The sequence below is a fragment of the Scyliorhinus canicula genome, chromosome 3, assembly GCF_902713615.1.
Source record: "Scyliorhinus canicula chromosome 3, sScyCan1.1, whole genome shotgun sequence".
Lineage (NCBI taxonomy): Eukaryota > Metazoa > Chordata > Chondrichthyes > Carcharhiniformes > Scyliorhinidae > Scyliorhinus > Scyliorhinus canicula.
In genome coordinates, this window is record NC_052148.1 from 2,257,829 (window position 1) to 2,285,077 (window position 27,249).

The 27,249-nt window shown below is 51.8% G+C and overlaps 1 protein-coding gene across 1 annotated transcript in view; it reads right to left on the bottom strand.

Moving 5' to 3' along the window:
* LOC119963595 (disintegrin and metalloproteinase domain-containing protein 12-like) overlaps positions 1–27,249 on the bottom strand; it is a 432,269-nt gene that overhangs the window by 369,267 nt on the left and 35,753 nt on the right. The window contains exons 4-5 of the mRNA XM_038792926.1: positions 6,784–6,862; positions 211–287 (exon numbers count right to left, since the gene is read on the bottom strand). Of these exons, the coding sequence (XP_038648854.1) occupies positions 211–287; positions 6,784–6,862 (156 nt within the window). The remainder of the gene's footprint in view (positions 1–210; positions 288–6,783; positions 6,863–27,249) is intronic.

The window sequence follows — 27,249 nt, forward strand, 5'->3', positions numbered from 1 at the left end:
TAGTGTCCTAAAAAAGAATGTTAATGTGGGGGGGGGGGGGGGTGTTTTTGGGTTACTGGTATATGGTGGGTACGTTGACTTGAGAACGGTGATCATTTGCTCGGCACAACATCGAGGGCCGAAGGGCCTGTTCTATGTTCCGGGTTGAATATTTAAGTCCAATTTGCTGCAAACTAAGTATTATCTGAGAAGGATTGTTAGTTTTGTTACCTGAGTCCTGAGCAGGTGCTGGCAGTGATCTGGGATCCAGGAAATGTTCTGACGGAACCCTCATAGCAACAGCGATACTGTAGCAAAATGGTTAAATATGAGCATGAATGAATCTAATATTCGTTAAATCGGAACAGAACTCACTGACAGCAATTTCATATCTTAAATGGCGTTGATAGGAAATATAACTGAAACATTGGAAGTGTCTCAGGGATCAGATGTTGTGGTAACATATTGACTGATACCAGCTTCGAAATATAAGCAGCTGGATTCGCTTTTCCTGAGTGGAAGGGGTGGATTAATCGTTTTTGAAGCTAAGTGTTGATGCCAGCGGGGGAACTGTGGCGCTTTATGATGGAACAATCAGGGTGGAAGGATTGCAGGATTGGTGAGTGGCTCGCAGCCACGCCGAGCGAAACTCCCGGCCCCCACGGCCAACACGGCTGGAGAATAGCTGGGTCCATGGCCGTGCATGCACACGGCAATGACCTGCAGTGCTCACGCCGTAATACATGGCCCTGGCCCTGTGCGAACCGGATCAGCCAAATACTGCTCCTCTGGCCAGCCCTCACCAGCCCTCATGGAAGCTTCCCCATGAAACAGCGCAGAAACCTGGCCGACTGTGGCAGCACTGGACACAGTCCGCAGCCAAAACGCCAGATTCCCCACCGCAAGGGAACCGCGCTGTGGGTAACTCAGCCTATCGGCGTTGGTGAATCATGGAGGCCCTGGTTAATAGGGTTTCAGGCCCGCTAATGATATGCCCACAATGTTGAAATACTGCGCGGCGAGCAACGCATTTATGCCATTTCGGGGTGCCTGAGGATCCCGATTTGCAGCCAAACTGGCACCGACCACGATTTTGGCTTCAGAAGCTATTCTCCGCTCAATCACGTGTCGGCCGCCGGTCAATCCTATCCTAAGTGTTGACATCGGTGCAGGATTCATGAACTTCCACGACAGCAAGACTGGCGCTGATGCTGAACCGCTTCAGCAACTATTAAGGGGCTAGCACTGGTGTCACGTGGAACACAGTCGAATCCCATGAGAAACAGTGCTGGGTTTGGGATTGACACTCTGGAGGCAGACCTTCCTGCAGCTGCATTTACACTCTGCACCCCCCATACACACCATCCCAGTCAACAGGATGGCACTGAGATGTGCGGACCCAAGTTCACAGACTCCAAGCTCAAGACCCCCGTAGATGGGGTGGAAAAGAGGCAGGCCACCCGCCCGCCGTGAGCGGTCAGCGCCATCAGCAACACCGTCTGGACTGGCCAGCAGTTCAGGAAGAAACTGCACCACTTTGTCAGGGTGGCCATGGTGAGTATGCAGCGTTGTGCCCCTGGCATCAACCCCGGTCCCACACACCGACCTCCCCCACCACAGCACCACATGCTGGCATCCATACTGGCCTTTATGGCTGGGTGGCCACTGAGTCCTCCAGCCATCCACCCCCTGTGCTGAATACATCAGACTGGCCAACACAGTCATTTTCTGTTTCCCCACCCACCTGCCCACCCCCCTTCCCCAGGGGAATGCCCCCCACCACCCCATAAGCGCAAAGAGCAGGGGGGCTGTCGGACTCAGCAGTGAGCCCTGGAAGTGGCTGGCAGCCCAGAAGAAAGAGAGGTTGTCGGGCCGGAGAACGGCTGCAGGCGAGGAAGTGAGACCCCACTTTGTTGCGGTTCCCATGACTTGTCTGTAGAAAGCAGTGGCAGGATCAGTCAGAGTCAGCATGGATTTATGAAGGGAAAATCATGCTTGACAAATTTGTTGGAATTCTTTGAAGAGGTGAGTACAGTGAACCAGTCGATGTGGTATTTTTGGAGCACACCACCCTAACCCCCACACCATCCTCACCCCCACACCAGCAGAGATCAGCCATGATCTCATTGAATGGCGGAGCAGGTTCGAAGGGCCAGTTGGTCTACTCCTGCTCCTAGTTCTCATGTCCTTATATTACTAGGTAGCATGCACTTGTATTTCATCTTCTCTCCCCTGATTGCTTTTTTAGTTGTCCTCTGCTCGCTTTTAAAAGCTTCCCAATCCTCTGGCTTCCCACTAATCCTTGCCACTTTGTATGCTTTTTCTATTGCTTTTATGCTGTTATGAACTTCTGTTATCAGCTCCATAAGACCATAAGACCATAAGACATAGGAGTGGAAGTAAGGCCATTCGGCCCATCGAGTCCACTCCGCCATTCAATCATGGCTGATGGGCATTTCAACTCCACCTACCAGCATTCTCCCCGTAGCCCTTAATTCCTCGCGACATCAAGAATTTATCTATCTCTGCCTTGAAGCCATTTAGCGTCCCGGCCTCCACTGCACTCCGCGGCAATGAATTCCACAGGCCCACCACTCTCTGGCTGAAGAAATGTCTCCGCATTTCTGTTCTGAATTTACCCCCTCTAATTCTAAGGCTGTGCCCACGGGTCCTCGTCTCCTCGCCTAACGGAAACAGTTTCTTTGCGTCCACCCTTTCTAAGCCATGTATTATCTTGTAAGTTTCTATTAGATCTCCCCTTAACCTTCTAAACTCCAATGAATACAATCCCAGGATCCTCAGCCGTTCATCATATGTTAGACCCACCATTCCAGGGATCATCCGTGTGAATCTCCGCTGGACACGCTCCAGTGCCAGTATGTCCTTCCTGAGATGTGGGGCCCAAAACTGGACACAGTACTCCAAATGGGGCCTAACCAGAGCCTTATAAAGGCTCAGTAGCACATCGCTGCTTTTATATTCCAACCCTCTTGAGATAAATGACAACATTGCATTCGCTTTCTTAATCACGGATTCAACCTGCATGTTTACCTTTAGGGAATCCTCGACTAGCACTCCCAGATCCCTTTGTACTTTGGCATTATGAATTTTTTCACCGTTTAGAAAGTAGTCTATGCTTGGATTCTTTTTTCCAAAGTGCAAGACCTCACATTTTCTCACGTTGAATTGCATCAGCCATTTCCTGCACCACTCTCCTAAACTGTCTAGATCCTTCTGCAGCCTCCCCACTTCCTCAGCACTACCTGCCTGACCACCTAACTTCGTAGGTCCCTTCATCCAGATCATTAATATATATGGTGAACAGCTGCGGCCCCAACACTGAACCCTGTGGGACACCGCTGGTCACCGGCTGCCATTCCGAAAAAGAACCTTTTATCCCAACTCTCTGCCTTCTGTCAGACAGCCAATCCTCAACCCATGCCAGTAGCTCACCTCGAACACCATGGGCCCTCACCTTACTCAGCAGCCTCCTGTGTGGCACCTTATCAAAGGCCTTTTGGAAATCCAGATAGACCACATCCACTGGGTTTCCCTGGTCTAACCTACTTGTCACCTCCTCAAAGAATTCTAACAGGTTCGTCAGGCACGACCTCCCCTTACTAAATCCATGTTGACTTGTTCTAATCCGACCCTGCTCTTCCAAGAATTTAGAAATCTCATCCTTAACGATCGATTCTAGAATTTTACCAACAACCGAGGTTAGGCTAATTGGCCTATAATTTTCCATCTTTTGTCTTGATCTCTTCTTGAACAAGGGGGTTACAACAGCGATCTTCCAATCGTCCGGGACTTTCCCTGACTCCAGTGATTTTTGAAAGATCTCAACCAACGCTTCCGCTATTTCTTCAGCCACCTCCCTCAGAACTCTAGGATGTAGCCCATCGGGGCCAGGAGATTTGTCAATTTTAAGACCTTTTAGCTTTTTTAGCACCATCTCTTTTGTAATGGCAACCATACTCAACTCAGCCCCCTGACCCTATATAATTTTTGGGATATTACTCATGTCTTCCACTGTGAAGACAGACGCAAAGTACTTATTAAGTTCTCCAGCCATTTCCTCGCCTCCCATCACTAACCTTCCAGAATCAGTTTGAATTGGCCCAATGTCTACTTTGGCCTGTCGTTTGTTTCTTATGTATTGAAAGAAACTTTTACTATCATTTCTTATATTACTGGCTAGCCTGCCTTCATATTTGATCCTCTCCTTCCTTATTTGTCTCTTTGTTAACCTCTGTTTGTTTTTGTAGCCTTCCCAATCTTCTGATTTCCCAGTGCTTTTGGCCACTTTATAGGATCTCTCTTTTTCTTTGATACATTTCCTGACCTCCTTTGTCAGCCATGGCTGTCTAATCCCTCCCCGGATAATCTTTCTTTTCTTGGGGATGAACCTCTGTACAGTGTCCTCAATTATGCATACAAACTCCTGCCATTTTTGCTCTACTGTCTTCCCCACTAGGGTCTGCTTCCAGTCGATTTTCGCCAGTTCCTCTCTCATGCCCTCGTAATTACCTTTATTTAACTGTAACACCATTACATCCGATTTTGCCTTCTCTCTTTCAAACTGCAGACTGAACTCAACCATATTATGATCGCTGCTTCCTAAGTGTTCCCTTACTTTAAGATCTTTTATAAAGTCTGGTTCATTACATAGCACTAGGTCCAGAATAGCCTGCTCCCTTGTGGGCTCCATGACAAGCTGTTCCAAAAAGCCATCTTGTAAGCATTCCATGAATTCCTTTTCTTTGGATCCACTGGCTACATTATTTACCCAATCCACCTGCATATTGAAGTCCCCCATGATCACCGTGACCTTGCCTTTCTGATATGCCTTTTCTATTTCCCGGTACATGTTGCGCCCCTGGTCCTGACCACTGTTAGGAGGTCTGTACATAACTCCCATTATGGTTTTTTTGCCTTTGTGGTTCCTCAATTCTACCCACACAGACTCCACATCATCCGACCCTATGTCGTTTAGTGCCATAGATTTAATTTTGTTCTTAACTAAAAAGGCAACCCCACCCCCTCCGCCCACCTCCCTGTCTTTTCGATAGGTTGTATATCCTTGGATGTTTAACTGCCAATCCTGAACCCCCTGCAGCCATGTCTCTGTGATGCCTACCACATCATAATCATTCACGATGATCTGTGCCATTAGTTCATCTACTTTGTTACAAATGCTACGAGCATTCAGGTAAAGTGCCTTAATGCTAACTTTCTTATCATTACAGATATTGGAAGTCCTAAGATGTCCAAAGTTATCCTTCCTTTTTGTTGCATTCCTAGTCTGCCTCAAGCTTAAATCCACCTGCCTACATGTTATCCTCCTGCGTATCTTGTCATTTAACTCCATGCTCCCTGTCGCTTTCACTTTCCCTTCCCCCAACTCAGAAGTTTAAAGTCCTACTGACCACCCTATTTATCTTCTTCGCTAGAACACTGGTTCCAGATCGGTTCAGATGGAGACCGTCCCAACGGTACAGATCCCCCCCGGTTCCAAAACTGATGCCAATGTCCCATGAAGTGGAATCCCTCTTTCCCACACCAATCCCTTAGCCACATGTTTACTTCCCTAATTTTCTTGTCCCTATGCCAATTGGCACGTGGCTCGGGCAGTAATCCGGAGATTATGACCCTTGAGGACCTGTATTTCAATTTTCTTCCTAGTGCTTGATAGTCCCCGAACAGGTCCTCCACCCTAGCTTTACCTATGTTGTTAGTCCCAACGTGGACCACAACAACTGGATCCTCCCCCTCCCGCTCCAATATCCTTTCAAGCCGGTCAGAGATGTCCCGCACCCTGGCACCGGGCAGGCAACACACCATGCGAGACTCCCGATCTGGCTTGCATGGGATACTATCTGTCTCCCTAATTATAGAATCCCCTATAACAACTACTTGTCTTTTTACTCCCCCCTCTTGAATGGCCTTCTGCACCATGGTACCGTGGTCAGCTGGCTCATCCTGTCCAGAGCCCTTTTCCTCATCCATACAGGGAACAAGAGTCTCATACCTGTTGGACAAGGTCAAGGGCTGAGGCTCCTGCACTCCTGAACTCAGGTTCCCCCTGCCTGCCTCACTTACAGTCACACTCTGAAATCCCTGATCACTTACTGAATGTGAATTACTTAATCTCCCGGGTGTGACTGCCTCCTGAAACAAAGTGTCCAGGTAACTCTCCCCCTCCCGGATGTGCCGCAGTGTTTGAAGCTCAGATTCCAGATCATCAACTCTGAGCCGGAGTTCTTCCAGCAACCAACACTTGCTGCAGATGTGGTCATTGCCATTCACAAGGGGAACAGCAAGCTCCCACATCATACAGCTACAGCACATCACCTGCCCAGCCATCTCTGATTAGTTAATTACTTTATTACTTTGCATAAATTTCAGTTATAAAAAAAAACTTGGATACCTCTGCTATAGTCTTCTCCAAATGAGAGTAACCCTGCGGAACTCCATAGAATTTGTACTCATCGGACAGATCCCGAGGAAAGAACAAAAAGAGGAAAGAGACACGTATCTCGCCATTCAATGCAGTTAAAAATCATTGAGTACGGGCGGCATGCTGGGGCAGTGGTTAGCACTGCTGCACCACGGTGCTGAGGATACAGGTTTGACCGGGTTACTGTCTGTGTGGCATTTGCACATTCTCCCTGTGGTTGCGTGTGTCTCACTACCACAACTCAAAGATGTGCAGGGTAGGTGGATTGGCTAAATTGCCCCTTATTTGGTCTAATTATCTTTAAAAAATCAATGCATTTCTGCCTGGTCCAAGATTTTTCTCACCAGTTCAGTCTCCTTCTCTGTCACCAGAGTCCCATTAGCATCATAGTGCGATACCTGGAACCCTCTCGGCAAAAGGAGCCTGTGAAAGAAAAAACAGAAAGGGACAGATTTTGATTACATAAGAACTAGGAGCAGGAGTAGGCCATCTGGCCCCTCGAGCCTGCTCCGCCATTCAATGAGATCATGGCTGATCTTTTGTGGACTCAGCTCCACTTTCCGGCCCGAACACCATAACCCTTAATCCCTTTATTCTTCAAAAAACTATCTATCTTTACCTTAAAAACATGTAATGAAGGAGCCTCAACTGCTTCACTGGGCAAGGAATTCCATAGATTCACAACCCTTTGGGTGAAGAAGTTCCTCCTAAACTCAGTCCTAAATCTACTTCCCCTTATTTTGAGGCTATGGCCCCTAGTTCCGCTTTCACCCGCCAGTGGAAACAACCTGCCCGCATCTATCCTATCTATTCCCTTCATAATTTTGTATGTTTCAATAAGATCCCCCCTCATCCTTCTAAATTCCAACGAGTACAATCCTAGTCTACTCAACCTCTCCTCATAATCCAACCCCTTCAACTCTGGGATTAACCTTGTGAATCTCCTCTGCACACCCTCCAGTGCCAGTACGTCCTTTCTCAAGTAAAGATACCAAAACTGAACACAATACTCCAGGTGTGGCCTCACTAACACCTTATACAATTGCAGCATAACCTCCCTTCTCTTAAACTCCATCCCTCTAGCAATGAAGGACAAAATTCCATTTGCCTTCTTAATCCCCTGTTGCACCTGTAAACCAACTCATGCACTAGCACACCCAGGTCTCTCTGCACAGCAGCATGCTTTAATATTTTATTGTTTAAATAATAATCCCTTTTACTGTTATTCCTACCAAAATGGATAACCTCACATTTGTCAACATTGTATTCCATCTGCCAGACTCTAGCCCATTTACTTAACCTATCCAAATCCCTCTGCAGACTTCCAGTATCCTCTGCACTTTTCGCTTTACCACTCATCTTAGTGTCATCTGCAAACTTGGACACATTGCCCTTGGTCCCCAACTCCAAATCATCTGTGTAAATTGTGAACAATTGTGGGCCCAACACGGATCCCCGAGGGACACCACTAACTACTGATTGCCAACCAGAGAAACACCCATTAATCCCCACTCTTTGCTTTCTATTAATTAACCAATCCTCTAATGAACCGATCCTGGGAGTGAGATGCTGAGGGCAAGACCAGAATAAACCCGCAGCATTAACACAGTAATGGAAGAACGGAATGATGCTGAGTTACCCAACACAAACTGTACTTAACTTGTGTCTCCTTGTTTCATCCAGGACAAGTTACCACTTTGGATATATTGGGAGGGATTCTCCCAACGGGAGACTAAGTGCCGACGCCGGAGTGAAAACCGGAGTGTTTCACTCCGGCGTCGGAGGCCGCTCCTCGCCCCCTATTCTCTCACCCCTGGGGGGCTAGGAGCGGCGTTGTGTAATTTACGCCAGGCTGTGATGCCGCGTGAAAGCAGCGGCGCATAAATTACACGGCTGGCGGCAGGTAAATTACGTGGGGCGTCAGAGGAAAAGAGTGCGTCCTTTAGAGACGGCCCGCCGATTGGTGGGCACCGATCGCAGGCCAGGCCCCTTCTGAACACCCCCCGGTGCTCGATCCTCCCCCCCCCCCCCCCACAGGCTGCCCATGCAGCATTCGCAGGCTGTTCACGCGGGCAGCGACCAGGTGTGGTTGGCGCTGGCGTGAACCCGTCGTATTGGGCAGGCTGCTCGGCCCATCCGGGTCAGAGAATCGCTGCTCGCCTGTTACAAACAGCGAGTGCCGATTCTCCGAGCGGCTTGTCATAAAACGCGTGCTCCGTTTTTGGGGGGGTGGGAGAATCGCGTGCGGGTGCTGGGGCGGCGTGGCGAGATCGCCCGGCTCCCCCTGCGATTCTCCCACCCGGCGTGGGGGGGGTGCGGAGAATTGCGGCCATTGTTTCGGGGGTTGTCTGTCATTGGGAGAAAGGGCGGAGATCTCTAATTTTGTGTCTAAATGTGGTGGCAGGCAGTTCTGGTGGAGCCGTTCTCATTGGCCAGAATGGAATGAACTTCGACCCAATTCCACATTTGGATCATCACTAATTAAGACAAATGAGTATGTCTCTGAATCACCTTGCAGGTCGGGAGCTAATTCGCACACTGTTGGATTCACTGTTAGACTGTTGGGACTGGTTTAGCTCACTCAGCTAAATCGCTGGCTTTTAAAGCAGACCAAGACAGGCCAGCAGCACGGTTCAATTCCCGTACCAGCCTCCCCGAACAGGCGCCGGAATGTGGTGACTAGGGGCTTTTCACAGTAACTTCATTGAAGCCTACTCGTGACAATAAGGGATTTTAATTTCATTCAATAATTGTCGAAGTGGTCCTTTAAAAGAATTATCTAAAATATACTGAAAAATAAAATTGAATTGAAAATTGAATTCTAAATCTGCCGAAATATGAACAAGTTATAAAATTGGCTAACCTATTGAATTTTAAAAAATAAATTTAGTGTACCCAAATAATGTTTTCCAATTAAGGGGCAATTTTGTGTGGCCAATCCACCTAGCCTGCATGTCATTGGGTTGTGGGGGCGAAACCCATGCAATCTCCGTCCTGTATTCAGACTCGTCGTTATTCGAGATCCGTCTCACTATAGTTGTATCGTCAGCAAACTTGTAGATGGAGTTAGAACCAAATTTTGCCACGCAGTCATGTGTGGACAGGGAGTACTGTGTGCAATTCTAGTTGCCACATTATAGGAAGGATGTGATTGCATTGGAGGGGGTGAGGAGGAGATTCACCAGGATGTTGCTGGGATGTTTAGTTTATAAAGAGAGGTTGGATAGGGTTGGGTTGTTTTCTCTGGAGCAGAGAAGACTGAGGGGTGACCTGATTGAGGTGTACAAGATTATGAGGGGCATGGACAGGGTGGATAGGGAGCAGCTTTTACCCTCAGTTGAAGTGTGAGTTACGAGGGGGACACAAGTTCAAGGTGAGGGGCGGGAGGTTTAGGGGGGATTTGAGGAAAAAAGCATTTTACACAGAGGGTGGTGACGGTCTGGAATACACTGCCTGGAGAGTGGTAGAGGCGTCAAAATATTCAAGGCTGTGGACCAAGTTCTGGCGAATGGGATTAGGTCAGCAGGCTAGATGTCTTTCATGCATTGATGGGCCGAACGGCATCTTCTGTACTTTATTATTCTGTGATTCTGTGATTTATGCAAATGAGAGGCTGAAGTCACAGAGCTCGCACATCAAAAATTCAACTGAACACTGAGCAGCTGCAGCTCATGTGTCCAATGGGAAGGGAGTCTGATACAGCACTGGTGAAACACATTTATAACTGTCCAAAGATGTGCAGGTTAGGTGGATTGGCCGTGATAAATTGCCCTTAGGGTCCAAATTACCCTTAGTGTCGGGTGGGGTTGCTGGGTTATGGGGATAGGGTGGAGGTGTTGACCTTGGGTAGGGTGCTCTTTCCAAGACCAGGTGCAGACTCGATGGGCCGAATGGCCTCCTTCTGCACTGTAAATTCTATGAATGTCTGGACGTTCGTAGAAAAATTGAGACAAATACATGCTTGGTAATATTATCAATATGTAAATGTGCCCAAACTGTGATGAGATAAATATACTCATATGTGACGCATTATACAATCCTAATTATTAGTTGTGAATGAACACTGATAATGTTTAAAGAAATGTACTCTTTTTATTGGTAAATGTTAGTACTGACAAGATAAACTGAAGGTATAATTGCTGTATTCCTTTGTTTGGGGAGCCACATGGTGGATGTTTAGCTCCCCTGCTGTTCCTCGAACTGGAAATCTAAGTGCTGTCTGGTCAGCTGGGGGAGTATGGCACCTCAATAGTCAAAAGCTGTGAAACTTGCACAACACTCAACACCGTCCAGAACAAAGCCACCCATTTGATTGGCATTCTTTGCACAAACATTCCTTTCCTTCATCGCCAATGCACAGTTCCAGCACTGTGTAACATCTACAAGATGCTCTGTGGGAACTCAACAAAGCACATTAGGCAACATTTTCCAACCCATGATCACAACCCTCTAGAGGTACAGGTGCAGCAGACACATTGTAAGAGTCCTACTTTTTGATTTCCCTTTGTTCCCGCTTCTTTTGTTTTATTTTAGTATTTTTAGTCCATGGACTCATAATCAAAATGCACGTTTAAGAAGGCCTTAAGCTAAGGCAGCCTGCTAGTCAGTGCAGTGTGCTCCAGAATTTATTTTGTTGGAGAGGAGAATACAGACTCATTGGCACCGAGGGAATCTTAAGAACCAGCTTTGGAGGAAATTGGTTCGATTTGCTGGCTGGCAACTCATGTTTGGCCAGGGGTAGTGTTCTGGCTGACAACATGATTTGGAGATGCTGGGGTTGGACTGGGATTGGCATAGTAAGAGGTCGAACACCAGGTTAAAGTCCAACAGGTTTGTATAGACTCACTAGCTTTCGGAGCACAGCTCCTTCATCAGGTGAATGAAGAGGTAGGTTCCAAAAATCATATATCGACAAAGTCAATGATGCAAGACGATTCTTTGAATGCGAGTCTTTGCAGGTAATTAACTATTTACAGGTCCAGATGGTGTGACTGGAGAGAGGAATAATCACAGGTTAAAGAGGTGTGAATTGTCTCAAGCCAGGACAGTTGGTAGGATTTTGGCCTAGTGCCAGGGTCAAGGATGTCTCTCAATGAACACAGGACATCCTGAAGCACAGGGTGAACAGCCAGAGATCATAGTACTCATAGATAATAACGACATAGGAAGGAAGAGTGATGAGGTCCTGCAGAAGGAGTTCAGAGAGTTAGGCAATAAGCTAAAAAGCAGGACCTCTAGGGTTGTAATCCCAGGATTACTCCCTGTGCCACGTGCCAGTAAGGCAAGAAATAGGAGGATAGAGCAGCTAAACATGTGGCTAAATTGGTGGTGTAGGAGGGAAGGTTTCAGATTTCTGGTCCATTGGGATCTCTTCTGGGGCAGGTGGGACCTGTATAAGAAGGACGGGTTGCATCTAAATTGGAGGGGCACCAATATCCTGGCTGGGAGGTTTGATAGAGTCACCCGGGAGGATTTAAACTAGTCTGGCGGGTGGATGGTAGTCAGAACATTAGCTTAGAAGGTGCAATAACTGAAGGGCAAATAGAGAACCAAAATAAGAGAATATCACCCTGTCTGCTCAAACGCAGTGGTTTGAAGTGTTTCAATGCCAGAAGTATAGCGGGTAAGGCAGATGAACTTAGAGCACTGATTAGTACTTGGAACTGTTCTGCCTATCACAGAAACAGGGTTAAAGGAAGGGCAGGATTGGCAGCTGAACGTTGGAGGGTATAGATGCTTCAGGAGAGAATGTGGTGGATGTAAAAGGGGTGGGGGAGCAGCATTACTGGTTAAGGAGAATATTATAGCCGTACTGCGGGGGGACACCTCTGAGGGCTCATACAATGAGGCAATCTGAGTAGAGCTCAGTAACAGGAAGGGGGCAATCTCAATGTTGGGGGTTTATTACAGGACCCCAATTGCCTGAGGGATAGAGGAGCAGAAAGGTGGAGAGATTTTGGATAGGTGCAAATGTAACAGGGTTGTGGTGGGGGATTTTAATTTCCCCTATATTGACTGTACTCACTTAGTGCTGGGGGTTTGGATGGGGCAGAATTTGTAAGGTGTATCCAGGAAGCCTCCTTGATGCAATATGTAGATAGTCCAGCTCGGGAAGATACAGGCCTGGTATTGGGGAATGAGCCTGGACAGGTGGTTTAGGTGTCAGTAGGGGAACATTTTGAAAAAAAATGAAAATCGCTTATTGCCACGAGTAGGCTTCAATGAAGTTACTGTGAAAAGCCCCTAGTCGCCACATTCCGGCGCCTGTCCGGGGAGGCTGGCACGGGAGTACAAAGAACAAAGCAAAGTACAGCACAGGAACAGGCCCTTAGGCCCTCCAATCCTGCGCCGACCATGCTGCCCGTCTAAACTAAAATCTTCTATGCTTCCGGGTCCGTATCCCTCTATTCCCATCCTATTCATGTAGCCTCCCTCTGACTATACACTCTGTCTATGCCCCTCATCATTTTGTAGACCTTTATTCACCCTCAAATGCCTCCATACCAGGCAGCATCCTGGTAAATCTCTTCTGCAACCTCTCTAAAGCCTCCACATCCTTCTGGTAGTGTGGCGACCAGAATTGAACACTGTAATCCAGGTGTGGCCTAACTAAGGTTCTGTACAGCTGCAACATGACTTGCCAATTCTTATACTCAATGCCCTGGCCAATGAAGGCAAGCATGCCGTATGCCTGCCTGACTACCTTCTCCACTTCTGTTGCCCCTTTCAGTCATCTGTGGACCTGTACGCCTAGATCTCTCTGAGTGTCAATACTCTTGAGGGTTCTACCATTCACTGTATATTCCCTCCCTGTATTAGACCTTCCAAAATGCATTACCTCACATTTGTCCGGATTAAACTCCATCTGCCATCTCTCCGCCCAAGTCTCCAAACTGATCCTCTGACAGTCCTCATCGCTATCCGCAATTCCACCAACCTTTGTGCTGTCTGCAAACTTACTAATCAGACCAGTTACATTTTCCTCCAAATCATTTATATATACTACGAACAGCAAAGGTTCCAGCACTGATCCCTGTGGAACACCACTAGTCACAGCCCTCCAATCAGAAAAGCACCCTTCCATTGCTACTCTCTGCCTTGTATGACCCAGCCAGTTCTGTATCCACCTTGCCAGCTCACCCCTAATCCCATGTGACTTCACCTTTTGTACCAGTCTGCCATGAGGGACCTTGTCAAAGGCCTTACTGAAGTCCATATAGACAACATCCACTGCCTTACCTGCATCAATCATCTTTGTGACCGCTTCAAAAAACTCTATCAAGTTACTGAGACATGACCTCCCCTTCACAAAACCATGCTGCCTCTCACTAATACGTCCATTTCCTTCCAAATGGGAGTAGATCCTGTCTCGAAGAATTCTCTCTAGTAATTTCCCTACCACTGACGTAAGATTCACCGGCCTGTAGTTCCCTGGATTATCCTTGCTACCCTTCTTAAACAAAGGAACAACATTGGCTATTCTCCAGTCCTCCGGGACATCATCTGAAGACAGTGAGGCTCCAAAGATTTCTGTCAAGGCCTCAGTAATTTCCTCTCTAGCCTCCTTCAGTATTCTGGGGTAGATCCCATCAGGCCCTGGGGACTTATCTACCTTTATATTTTTCAAGACGACAACACCTCGTCTATTTGGATCTCAATGTGACCCTGGCTATCGACACACCCTTCTCCAGACTCAACATCCACCAATTCCTTCTCTTTGGTGAATAGAGGTGCAAAGTATTCATTTAGTTCCTCGCCCATTTCCTCTGGCTCCACACATAGATTTCCTTGCCTATCCTTCAGTGGGCCAACCCTTTCCCTGGCTACCGTCTTGCTTTTTATGTACATGTAAAAAGCCTTGGGATTTTCCTTAATCCTATTTGCCAATGACTTTTTGTGACCCCTTTTAGCCCTCCTGACTCCTTGCTTAAGTTCCTTCCTACTTTCCTTATATTCCACACAGGCTTTGCCTGTTCCCAGCCTTCTAGCCCTGACAAATACCTCCTTTTTATTTTTAACAAGGCCTACAGTATCTCTCGTTATGTGACCACAATTCCATACGCTTTAGTATACCTTTGGACAGGGATGAGGGTACCCCTCGTGTTAAAGTGCTAAACTGGGGAAAGGCAAATTATGATAACATTACATAGAACATAGAACATTACAGCGCAGTACGGGCCCTTCGGCCCTCGATGTTGCGCCGACCTGTGAAACCATCTGAAGCCTATCTGACCTACACTATTCCATTTTCATCCATATGTCTATCCAGTGACCACTTAAATGCCCTTAAAGTTGGTGAATCTACTACTGTTGCAGGCAGGGCGTTCCACACCCCTACTCTGAGTAAAGAAACTGCCTCTGACATCTGTCCTATATCTACCACCCCTCAATTTAAAGCTATGTCTCCTCGTGTTGGTCATCACCATCCGAGGAAAAAGACTCTCACTGTCCACCCTATCTAACCCTCTGACTATCTTATATGTCTCTATTAAGTCACCTCTCAGCCTTCTCCTCTCTAACGAAAACAACCTCAAGTCCCTGAGCCTTTCCTCGTAAGACCTTCCCTCAATACCAGGCAACATCCTAGTAAATCTCCTCTGAACCCTTTTCAAAGCTTCCACATCCTTCCTATAATGTGGTGACCAGAACTGCACGCAGTACTCCAGGAGCGGCCGCACCAGAGTTATGTACAGCTGCAGCATGACCTTGTGGCTCCGAAACTCAATCCCCCTACTGATAAAGGCTAGCACACCATATGCCTTCTTAACAGCCCTATTAACCTGGGTGGCAACTTTCAGGGATTTATGTACCTGGATGCCGAGATCTCTCTGTTCATCTACACGACCAAGAATCTTGCCATTAGCCCAGTATTCTGCATTCCTGTTACTCCTTCCAAAGTGAACCACCTCACACTTTTCCGCATTAAACTCCATCTGCCACCTCTCAGCCCAGCTCTGCAGCTTATCTATGTCCCTCTGTATCCTATAACATCCTTCAGCACTATCCACAACTCCACCGACCTTCGTGTCATCTGCAAATTTACTAATCCATCCTTCTACACCCTCTTCCAGGTCATTTATAAAAATGACAAACAGCAGTGGCCCCAAAACAGATCCTTGCGGTACACCACTAGTAACTGAACTCCAGGATGAACATTTGCCATCAACCACCACCCTCTGTCTTCTTTCAGCTAGCCAATTACTGATCCAAACCGCTAAATCACCTTCAATCCCATACTTCCTTATTTTCTGCAATAGCCGACCGTGGGGAACCTTATCAAACGCCTTACTGAAATCCATATACACCACATCAACCGCTTTACCCTCATCCACCTGTTTGGTCACCTTCTCAAAAAACTCAATAAGGTTTGTGAGGCATGACCTACCCTTTACAAAACCGTGTTGAGTATCGCTAATCAACTTGTTCTTTTCAAGATGATTATAAACCCTATCTCTTATAACCTTTTCCAACATTTTACCCACAACCGAAGTAAGGCTCACAGGTCTATAATTACCAGGGTTGTCTCTACTCCCCTTCTTGAACAAGGGGACAACATTTGCTATGCTCCAGTCTTCCGGCACTATTCCTGTCGACAAAGACGACATAAAGATCAAGGACAAAGGCTCTGCAATCTCCTCCCTGGCTTCCCAGAGAATCCTAGGATAAATCCCATCTGGCCCAGGGGACTTATCTATTTTGACATTTTCCAAAATTGATAACACCTCCTCCTTTTGAACCTCAATTCCATCTAGCCTGGTCGACTGAACCTGAGTATTCTCCTCGACAACATTGTCTTTCTCCAGTGTAAACACTGATGAAAAATATCCATTTAACGCTTCCCCTATCTCCTCTGATTCCACACACAACTTTCCACTACTATCCTTGATTGGCCCTAATCATACTCTAGTCATTCTTTTGTTCCTAATATACCTATAGAAAGCCTTAGGGTTTTCCTTGATCCAATCCGCCAATGACTTTTCGTGTCCTCTCCTCGCTCTTCTTAACTCTCCCTTTAGGTCCTTCCTGGCTAACTTGTAACTCTCAAGTGCCCTAACTGAGCCTTCATGTCTCATCCTAACATAAGCCCTCTTCTTCCTCTTGACAAGTGCTTCAACTTTCTTAGTAAACCACGGTTCCCTTGCTCAACAACTTCCTCCCTGCCTGACAGGTACATACTTATCAAGGACACGCAGTTGCTGTTCCTTGAAAAAGCTCCACATTTCGATTGTCCCCATCCCCTGCAGTTTCCTTCCCCATCCTATACATCCTAAATCTTGCCGAATAGCATCATAATTGCCTTTCCCCCAGCTATAATTCTTGCCTTGCGGTATATACCTATCCCTGCCCATTGCTAAAGTAAACATAACCGAATTGTGATCACTATCACCAAAGTGCTCACCTACATCTAAATCTAACACCTGGCCGGGTTCATTACCCAGTACCAAATCCAATGTGGCCTCGCCCCTTGTTGGCCTGTCTACATACTGTGTCAGAAAACCCTCCTGCACACACTGCACAAAAACTGACCCATCTATAGTACTCGAACTATAGTATTTCCAGTCAATATTTGGAAAGTTAAAGTCCCCCATAACAACTACCCTGTTACTCTCGCTCCTGTCGAGAATCATCTTTGCAATCCTTTCCTCTACATCTCTGGAACTATTCGGAGGTCTATAGACAACTCCCAACAGGGTGACCTCTCCTCTCCTGTTCCTAACCTCGGCCCATACTACCTCAGTAGATGAGTCAGGACAGGAATTGAACAATTTGGATTGGTTGCAGCGGGAGTCTTTCAAGCGACAGTTAATTAGGATTCAGGAAGGTCATGTTCCTGAGAGAACAAAGGATAAGTATGGGAACATTAGGGAGCCTTGGATAACGGGGGATATTGTGAACCTCGTCAAAAATAAAAAGGAGGGTTTTGTACGGTCTAGAAGGGAATAGTCAAAACCCTTGAGGAGTATGAAGAAAGTATGAAGGTACTGAAGCGGGAAATTAGGAGGGCTAGGAGGGGATGACGAGACGTCCTCAACAAGTAGGAATAAGGTGAATCCCAAAGCTTTTTATTCATGTGTAAAAATCATGAGGGTGGCCAGGGAAAGGATTGGACCACTTAAAGACAGTGGGAGGAATCTGTGTACAGCCAGAGGAAATGGGCGAGGTACTAAATGAATACTGTGCACCAGTGTTCACAAAAGCAAGACACTTTCTGGAAGATGATTCTTGGGCAGCGTGTGTGGACTGTTGGATCATGTTAACATCAAAAAAGAGGAGTGACTGGGTCTTTTAAAAGACATTAAGGTAGATAAGTCTCCTCGGCCAGATGGGATTTATCCCAGAATACTGAGGGAGGCAAGGGAGGAAATTGCTAGGGCCTTGACTGACATCTTTGAATCCTCATTGACTACAGGCGAGATCTCAGATGACTGGAGACTAGTTAATGTGGTACCGCTGATTAAGAAAGATAGCAGAGATAATCCTGGAAACTATCGGCCAGTGAGCCTCAAAATGGTAGTCGGTAAATTATTGGAGAGAATTCTCATGGACAGGATTTATACCCATTTGGAAACAAATGCACTCATTAGCGATAGATAGCATGGTTTTGTGAAGGGGAGGTCGTGCCTCACAAACTTAATCGAGTTTTGTGAGGAGGTGACAAAGATGATTAATGAGGGGAGGGCGGTGGATGTTGTTTACATGGACTTCAGTAAAGCCTTTGACAAGGTGCCTCAGGACCGACTGGTACAAAAGGTGAAGTCACACGGGATCAGAGGTGAGGTGGTAAGATGGATACAGAACTGGCTCGGTCACAGAAGGGTAGCAGTAGAAGGGTGTTTTTCTGAATGGAAGGTTGTGACTAGTGATGTTCCACAGGGATCTGTGCTTGGGCTGTGTTGTTTGTGGTGTATATAAACCATTTGGAGGACAATGTAGCCAGTTTGACTAGTAAGTTTGCAGATGACACCAAGGTTGGGGAGTGGCAGATAGTGTTGAGGATTGTCAGAAGATACAGCAAGACATAGATAGGTTGGAGACTTGGGCAGAGAAATGGCAAATGGAGTTTAATCCGGTCAAATATGAGGTAATGCATTTCGGTAGGTCTAACATCGAGGGGAAATTTATTGTAAATGGTAAAACTCTTTGGAATATAGAAAGTCAAAGAGATCTGGGTGTGCAGATCCACAGATCTTGAAGATGGCAACACAAATAGACAAGGTAGTCAAGGAAGCATACGGAATGCTTGCCTTCATTGGATGGGGCATTCAGTATAAAAACCGGCAACCTTGGTAAGGCCATGCCAGCAGCACGGTTCAATTCCCCTTCTAGCCTCCCTGAACAGGTGCTGGAATGTGGTGACTAGGGGCTTTTCACAGTAGCTTCATTGAAGCCTACTTGTGACAATAAGCAATTATTATTATTATTGCATGGAATATTGCGCACAATTCTGGTCGCCACATTACCAGAAGGATGTGGAGACTTTGGAGAGGGTGCAGAGGAGGTTTACCAGGATATTGTCGGTCTGAAGGGTGTTTGCTATGTGGAGAGGTTGATTAGACTCGGACTGTTTTCTTTAGAACTACTGAGGTTGATGGGTGACCTCATAGAGGTCAACAAGATTATGAGGGGCATGGATAGAGTGGGTGGGCAGGCACTCTTTCCCAGGGTGGAGGGGTCAGTCACCAGGGGGCATAGGTTTAAGGTCCATGGGGCAAAGCTTAGAGAAGATGTGCGAGGCAGGTTTTTTACGTGGAGGGTAGTGAGTGCCTGGATCGCGTTGCCAGGGGAGGCTGTGGAAGCAGATATATCAAAGGCGTTCAAAAGGCATCTTGACAAACACATGGATAGGATGGGTATAGAGGGATACGGCACAAGGAAGTGCTGAGGGTTTTGGCAACGGTTGGTATCATGGTGGCCGGTACAGGCTTGGAGGGCCGAATGGCCTGTTCCTGTGCCAGATTGTTCTATGTTCTTTGTACACCCCGAAGCTTGGGTCAGAGGAGGACACAGACTTTCTGTCACAGCTGTCTCCAACATCCTCCACCATCTCAGTGACTATCATCTCAGTTGGACACATTAGTGAAGAGGCCAAAGATAAAATGCTGGAAAATCTCAGCAGATCCGGCAGCATCTGTAGGGAGGGAAAAGAGCAAATGAGTTCAGATGGCCCTTTGTCAAAGCTGTGAAGAGGCTCCTGGGACAGTATCTGGTGCGCACCACACAGTCATTCCGGGTCAGCAGGTGGAGGTAGGAGCAGCCAAGGGGCCAGACTGTCAGAGGGCAGGCCAGCCCCAGTAACCAGCTGCCGCCAGGACGGGTCCCGGGCTCCTGGAACATCCAGTCCCACCCACCATGGACGACAAGAGGGAATGACGTCCAGCTCCAGCAATTGCAGGCGCATGTGGAGGAGTCCGTGCAGGAGCAGGGAGGGTGCCAGTCAGGCGTGCCACCCAGGCCAACACCGCACGGGTGTCTTCCGCGGTGGAGGCAAATGGGTCGATGATATCGGATATGGGTCAGAGTGTGCAAGACCTGGGGAATTCTGTGCATGCAGGGATGGAGGCCTGTACAGGGATGCCCTCTCACAGGCAGCCATGTGCCAAGTCCACCTGGACGTCGCAGTGACGCTCCTCAGCGTGGCCCAGTTCACAGCAGGCCACGGCTGAGAACGTCGGCGGCATTGCCCAGGCGCTGGCCAGCGTGACGCAGACACTGGGGGAGGGAGGACGCAGAGGGAGGTGTCCCAGTCCCAGAGGGAGGTGCCCCAGTCCCAGAGGGAGGTGGCCCAGTCCCAGAGGGAGGTGTCCCAGTCCCAGAGGGAGGTGTCCCAGTCCCAGAGGGAGGTGTCCCAGTCCCAGAGGAAGGTGTCCCAGTCCCAGAGGGAGGTGTCCCAGTTCCAGAGGGAGGTGTCCCAGTCCCAGAGGGAGGTGTCCCAGTCCCAGAGGGAGGTGTCCCAGTCCCAGAGGGAGGTGTCCCAGTCCCAGAGGGAGGTGCCCCAGTCCCAGAGGGAGGTGCCCCGGTCCCAGAGGGAGGTGTCCCAGTCCCAGAGGGAGGTGTCCCAGTCCCAGAGGGAGGTGTCCCAGTCCCAGAGAGAGGTGCCCCAGTCCCAGAGGGAGGTGTCCCAGTCCCAGAGGAAGGTGTCCCAGTCCCAGAGGGAGGTGTCCCAGTCCCAGAGGGAGGTGTCCCAGTCCCAGAGGGAGGTGCCCCAGTCCCAGAGGGAGGTGTCCCAGTCCCAGAGGGAGGTGTCCCAGTCCCAGAGGGAAGTGTCCCAGTCCCAGAGGGAGGTGGCCCAGTCCCAGAGGGAGGTGCCCCAGTCCCAGAGGGAGGTGTCCCAGTCCCAGAGGAAGGTGTCCCAGTCCCAGAGGAAGGTGTCCCAGTGCCAGAGGGAGGTGCCCCAGTCCCAGAGGGAGGTGTCCCAGTCCCAGAGGAAGGTGTCCCAGTCCCAGAGGAAGGTGTCCCAGTCCCAGAGGGAGGTGCCCCAGTCCCAGAGGAAGGTGTCCCAGTCCCAGAGGGAGGTGTCCCAGTCCCAGAGGAAGGTGCCCCAGTCCCAGAGGGAGGTGTCCCAGTCCCAGAGGAAGGTGTCCCAGTCCCAGAGGAAGGTGTCCCAGTCCCAGAGGGAGGTGCCCCAGTCCCAGAGGAAGGTGTCCCAGTCCCAGAGGGAGGTGCCCCAGTCCCAGAGGGAGGTGTCCCAGTCCCAGAGGAAGGTGTCCCAGTCCCAGAGGAAGGTGTCCCAGTCCCAGAGGGAGGTGCCCAGTGCCAGAGGGAGGTGCCCAGTGCCAGAGGGAGGTGCCCAGTGCCAGAGGGAGGTGCCCAGTCCCAGAGGGAGGTGCCCCAGTCCCAGAGGAAGGTGTCCCAGTCCCAGAGGGAGGTGTCCCAGTCCCAGAGGGAGGTGTCCCAGTCCCAGAGGGAGGTGCCCAGTCCCAGAGGGAGGTGCCCCAGTCCCAGAGGGAGGTGGCCCAGTCCCAGAGGGAGGTGCCCCAGTCCCAGAGGGAGGTGTCCCAGTCCCTGAGGGAGGTGTCCCAGTCCCAGAGGAAGGTGTCCCAGTCCCAGAGGGAGGTGCCCCAGTCCCAGAGGGAGGTGTCCCAGTCCCAGAGGGAGGTGTCCCAGTCCCAGAGGGAGGTGCCCCAGTCCCAGAGGGAGGTGCCCCAGTCCCAGAGGGAGGTGCCCCAGTCCCAGAGGAAGGTGTCCCAGTCCCAGAGGGAGGTGCCCCAGTCCCAGAGGGAGGTGTCCCAGTCCCAGAGGAAGGTGCCCCAGTCACTGGCTGATATGGCACAGACCTCAGGGTGCTGGCACAATCCCAGACGGAGCTGGTTCACTCCCTCTGCTCCATGGGTGCGAACGTGAAGACACTGATCGTTACCAGAGCGGGCCTCCAGGACTGGCAGTGCCAGATGGCAGGGGGGCCTCGGGGATGGCTCCGCTCGCACCCTCATCCCATGGATTAGCCTGGGGACAATCGGACACCCCGAGGGAGGAGGAGGTGATGGGGCCCGTGCCGGTGACTCCCGCAGGGGAGATGCTGGAACAGCGCAGCACCTCAGACTGCCCCCCCCCCCCCACCCCATCCTGAACGTGGTGCATCTGGTGGGCAGCGGACAGAACAGGGCGGCACCACGCCACCCGGGACGCCCGCGCAGTGGCCGGGCCCATCCAGGCCGGGTCGCCCCATGAGACGTGCTGCCAACAGGGACCCTAATCACAGGGTAGGAGTCTCAGCATGCCGCCTCCTGCTCCGTCATCTGGGATACCATCTTGGCGTAGTGTAAGCCCAGAAAGTTAGCCCCCAGTTAAGTTGGCATGGTTGCAGGGCACAGTAATGGGGCTAGAGCACAGACTTTACATATTCCTCCACAATAAACACCTGTTAACACTGTTAAACAATGCCTCAGTGCTCTGTCTGATGGATGTGGGGGTGGTTCAGTCAGTGCTGGCCAGTGGGAGTGTGTGGTGGGGAACAGTGCAGGGCCCGTAGGTGGACTGTGCTCCCCATCCTCACTCTCTCTCCCCCGCCCCGATCATCCCCAGCAACCCACACAAGGAATTCAACGGGACAGTGGAGTGGCCAGCACGCATGCAGGGATCACCCAGGTGGTGGTGGTACTGTAGCAATGAGTCAGACAGTGTTAAACATGTCGGGAATCACCAAGTGTGTGAAGGTGAATGTGCCGTGCACATTGCCTGGGCATCGGGCACAGATGTGCATCATGCGCATCTGTTGGTTGCACTTGCTGGGGCTGTTTAGCAGCTAGGGCTGTTTAGCACAGGGCTAAATCGCTGGCTTTGAAAGCAGACCAAGGCAGGCCAGCAGCACGGTTCGATTCCGGTAACAGCCTCCCCGAACAGGCACCGGAATGTGGCGACTAGGGGCTTTTCACAGTAAATTAATTTGAAGCCTACTCGTGACAATAAGCGATTTTCATTTCATTTCATTCATTCATCAGCTGGATGTTGATGGAGTGCAAGCCCTGTCTGTGTGTACAGCAGTCTGTTATTCGCAGGCGACTGTCGGGCGACTGACGGGCGACATTTATCACCTCCTGGACTCGGGCATCCCGGTGATGGGGGCCAATCCCACTGACCGGGGATCCCGGTGATGGAGGCCAATCCCACTGACCGGGGATCCCGGTGATGGGGGCCAATCCCACTGACCGGGGATCCCGGTGATGGAGCCCAATCCCACTGACCGGGGATCCCGGTGATGGAGCCCAATCCCACTGACCGGGGATCCCGGTGATGGAGGCCAATCCCACTGACCGGGGATCCCGGTGATGGAGCCCAATCCCACTGACCAGGAATCCCGGTGATTGGGGCCAATCCCACTGACCGGGGATCCCGGTGATGGGGGCCAATCCCACTGACCAGGGATCCCGGTGATGGGGGCCAATCCCACTGACCGGGGATCCCGGTGATGGGGGCTAATCCCACTGACCGGGGATCCCGGTGATGGAGGCCAATCCCACTGACCGGGGATCCCGGTGATGGCGGCCAATCCCACTGACCGGGGATCCCGGTGATGGAGCCCAATCCCACTGACCAGGAATCCCGGTGATTGGGGCCAATCCCACTGACCGGGGATCCCGGTGATGGGGGCCAATCCCACTTACCGGGGATCCCGGTGATGGGGGCCAATCCCACTGACCGGGGATCCCGGTGATGGGGGCCAATCCCACTGACCGGGGATCCCGGTGATGGAGGCCAATCCCACTGACCGGGGATCCCGGTGATGGCGGCCAATCCCACTGACCGGGGATCCCGGTGATGGAGCCCAATCCCACTGACCAGGAATCCCGGTGATTGGGGCCAATCCCACTGACCAGGCATTCCGGTGATGGGGGCCAATCCCACTAACCGGGGATCCCGGTGATGGGGGCCAATCCCACTGACCGGGGATCCCGGTGATGGGGGCCAATCCCACTGACCGGGGATCCCGGTGATGGGGGCCAATCCCACTGACCGGGGATCCCGGTGATGGCAGCCAATCCCACTGACCGGAGATCCCGGTGATGGAGGCCAATCCCACTGACCCGGCATCCCGGTGATGGAGGCCAATCCCACTGACCGGGGATCCCGGTGATGGAGGCCAATCCCACTGACCGGGGATCCCGGTGATGGGGGCCAATCCCCCTGACCGGGGATCCCGGTGATGGGGGCCAATCCCACTGACCGGGGATCCCGGTGATGGGGGCCAATCCCACTGACCGGGGATCCCGGTGATGGGGGCCAATCCCACTAACCGGGCATCCCGGTGATGGGGGCCAATCCCACTGACCGGGGATCCCGGTGATGGGGGCCAATCCCACTGACCGGGGATCCCGGTGATGGGGGCCAATCCACTGACCGGGGATCCCGGTGATGGGGGCCAATCCCACTGACCGGGGATCCCGGTGATGGGAGCCAATCCCACTGACCGGAGATCCCGGTGATGGGGGCCAATCCCACTGAACGGGGATCCCGGTGATGGGGGCCAATCCCACTGACCGGGGATCCCGGTGATGGGGGCCAATCCCACTGACCGGGGATCCCGGTGATGGGGGCCAATCCCACTGACCGGGGATCCCGGTGATGGGGGCCAATCCCACTGACCGGGGATCCCGGTGATGGAGGCCAATCCCACTGACCGGGGATCCCGGTGATGGAGGCCAATCCCACTGACCGGGGATCCCGGTGATGGAGGCCAATCCCACTGACCGGGGATCCCGGTGATGGGGGCCAATCCCACTGACCGGGATCCCGGTGATGGGGGCCAATCCCACTGACCGGGGATCCCGGTGATGGGGGCCAATCCCACTGACCGGGGATCCCGGTGATGGGGGCCAATCCCACTGACCGGGGATCCCGGTGATGGGGGCCAATCCCACTGACCGGGGATCCCGGTGATGGGGGCCAATCCCACTGACCAGGCATCCCGGTGATGGAGGCCAATCCCACTGACCAGGCATCCCGGTGATGGAGGCCAATCCCACTGACCAGGCATCCTGGTGGGCGCAGTCCAAATGGAACAGGATGTACTGGTCCAGCTTTGCATATAGAGCCTCCGTGATGTCACGGATACTCCTGTGCACCGCTGTCAGCGAGATCCCAGACAGATCCCCACCTGGCAACTAGAACGACCCGTCCACATAGATGTTCAGGGCGACCGTGCCCATTGGGCAACATGGTGGCCTCAGCTGACACTGCGCATCCCAACCACACATGCCCCTTCCCCCCACCTCCACACCAGGCCCCGACGGTGTCCCCAGTCCTGGCACCTGTCCCTGCTGTCAGGGGTACCGTTGGCTGGTGCTGCCGTCCCTAAGGGATGCCGTGGGTTTTGCCCTGGGTGATACCCCGGCAGCTGCAGCCGGTTGGGTGGGGTGTTCGGGGTGGGGAGGTGTGTATTGTGGTGAGGGCTGGGGAGCGGGAGTGGGCACATCCATATAGCCGGTGTCACTGTGTAGAACCAGGGGCCGAAGTGGGTGGTCAGCAAGATGGCCGCTATAATGGCGGTTGGTGCCTGGGCACCGCTCCAGTTCTGTGGGTGGGAGGGGAGTATCCCGGCTGCTCGGCCTGTTTCCCCCCCTCCCCTTCCCCTCTCCTGGCCCTGGCAGGGCCCCCAACTCTGCCGCAGCAGCCAGGACGGCCTGTGTCCAGGCCGACAGCCCGCAGTCACTGCACGCCATTTCCTCCTCTCTCTCCCTCAGCAGCCAGCACGGCCTGTATCCAGGCTGACAGCCCGCAGTCACTGCACGCCATTTCCTCCTCTCTCTCACTCAGCAGCCAGCACGGCCTGTATCCAGGCCGACAGCCCGCAGTCACTGCACGCCATTTCCTCCTCTCTCTCCCTCAGCAGCCAGCACGGCCTGTATCCAGGCTGACAGCCCGCAGTCACTGCACGCCATTCCCTCCTCTCTCTCGCTCAGCAGCCAGGGCGGCCTGTATCCAGGCCGACAGCCCGCAGTCACTGCACGCCATTTCCTCCACTCTCTCGCTCAGCAGCCAGGACAGCCTTTATCCGGGCTGACAGCCCGAAGTCACTGCACGCCATTTCCTCCTCTCTCTCACTCAGCAGCCAGCACGGCCTGTGTCCGGGCCGACAGCCCGCAGTCACTGCACGCCATTTCCTCCTCTCTCTCGCTCAGCAGCCAGGACGGCCTGTGTCCAGGCCGACAGCCCGCAGTCACTGCACGCCATTTCCTCCTCTCTCTCGTTCAGCAGCCAGGACGGCCTGTGTCCAGGCCGACAGCCCGCAGTCACTGCACGCCATTTCCTCCTCTCTCTCCCTCAGCAGCCAGCACGGCCTGTATCCAGGCCGACAGCCCGCAGTCACTGCACGCCATTTCCTCCTCTCTCTCACTCAGCAGCCAGGACGGCCTGTATCCAGGCCGACAGCCCGCAGTCACTGCACGCCATTTCCTCCTCTCTCTCACTCAGCAGCCAGGACGGCCTGTATCCAGGCCGACAGCCCGCAGTCACTTCACGCTCAGCAGCCAGCACGGCCTGTGTCTAGGCCGACAGCCCGCAGTCACTGCACGCCATTTCCTCCTCTCTCTCGCTCAGCAGCCAGCACGGCCTGTGTCCAGGCCGACAGCCCGCAGTCACTGCACGCCATTTCCTCCACTCTCTCGCTCAGCAGCCAGGACAGCCTTTATCCGGGCTGACAGCCCGAAGTCACTGCACGCCATTTCCTCCTCTCTCTCACTCAGCAGCCAGGACGGCCTGTATCCAGGCCGACAGCCCGCAGTCACTTCACGCTCAGCAGCCAGCACGGCCTGTGTCTAGGCCGACAGCCCGCAGTCACTGCACGCCATTTCCTCCTCTCTCTCGCTCAGCAGCCAGCACGGCCTGTGTCCAGGCCGACAGCCCGCTGTCACTGCACGCCATTTCCTCCTCTCTCTCGCTCAGCAGCCAGGACGGCCTGTGCCCGGGCCGACAGCCCGCAGTCACTGCACGCCATTTCCTCCTCTCTCTCACTCAGCAGCCAGGACGGCCTGTGTCCAGGCCGACAGCCCAGTCACTGCACGCCATTTCCTCCTCTCTCTCGCTCAGCAGCCAGCACGGCCTGTGTCCAGGCTGACAGCCCGCAGTCACTGCACGCCATTTCCTCCTCTCTCTCACTCAGCAGCCAGGACGGCCTGTGTCCAGGCCGACAGCCCACAGTCACTGCACGCCATTTCCTCCTCTCTCTCGCTCAGCAGCCAGCACGGCCTGTGTCCAGGCCGACAGCCCACAGTCACTGCACGCCATTTCCTCCTCTCTCTCGCTCAGCAGCCAGCACGGCCTGTGTCCAGGCCGACAGCCCGTAGTCACTGCACGCCATTTCCTCCTCCCTCTCC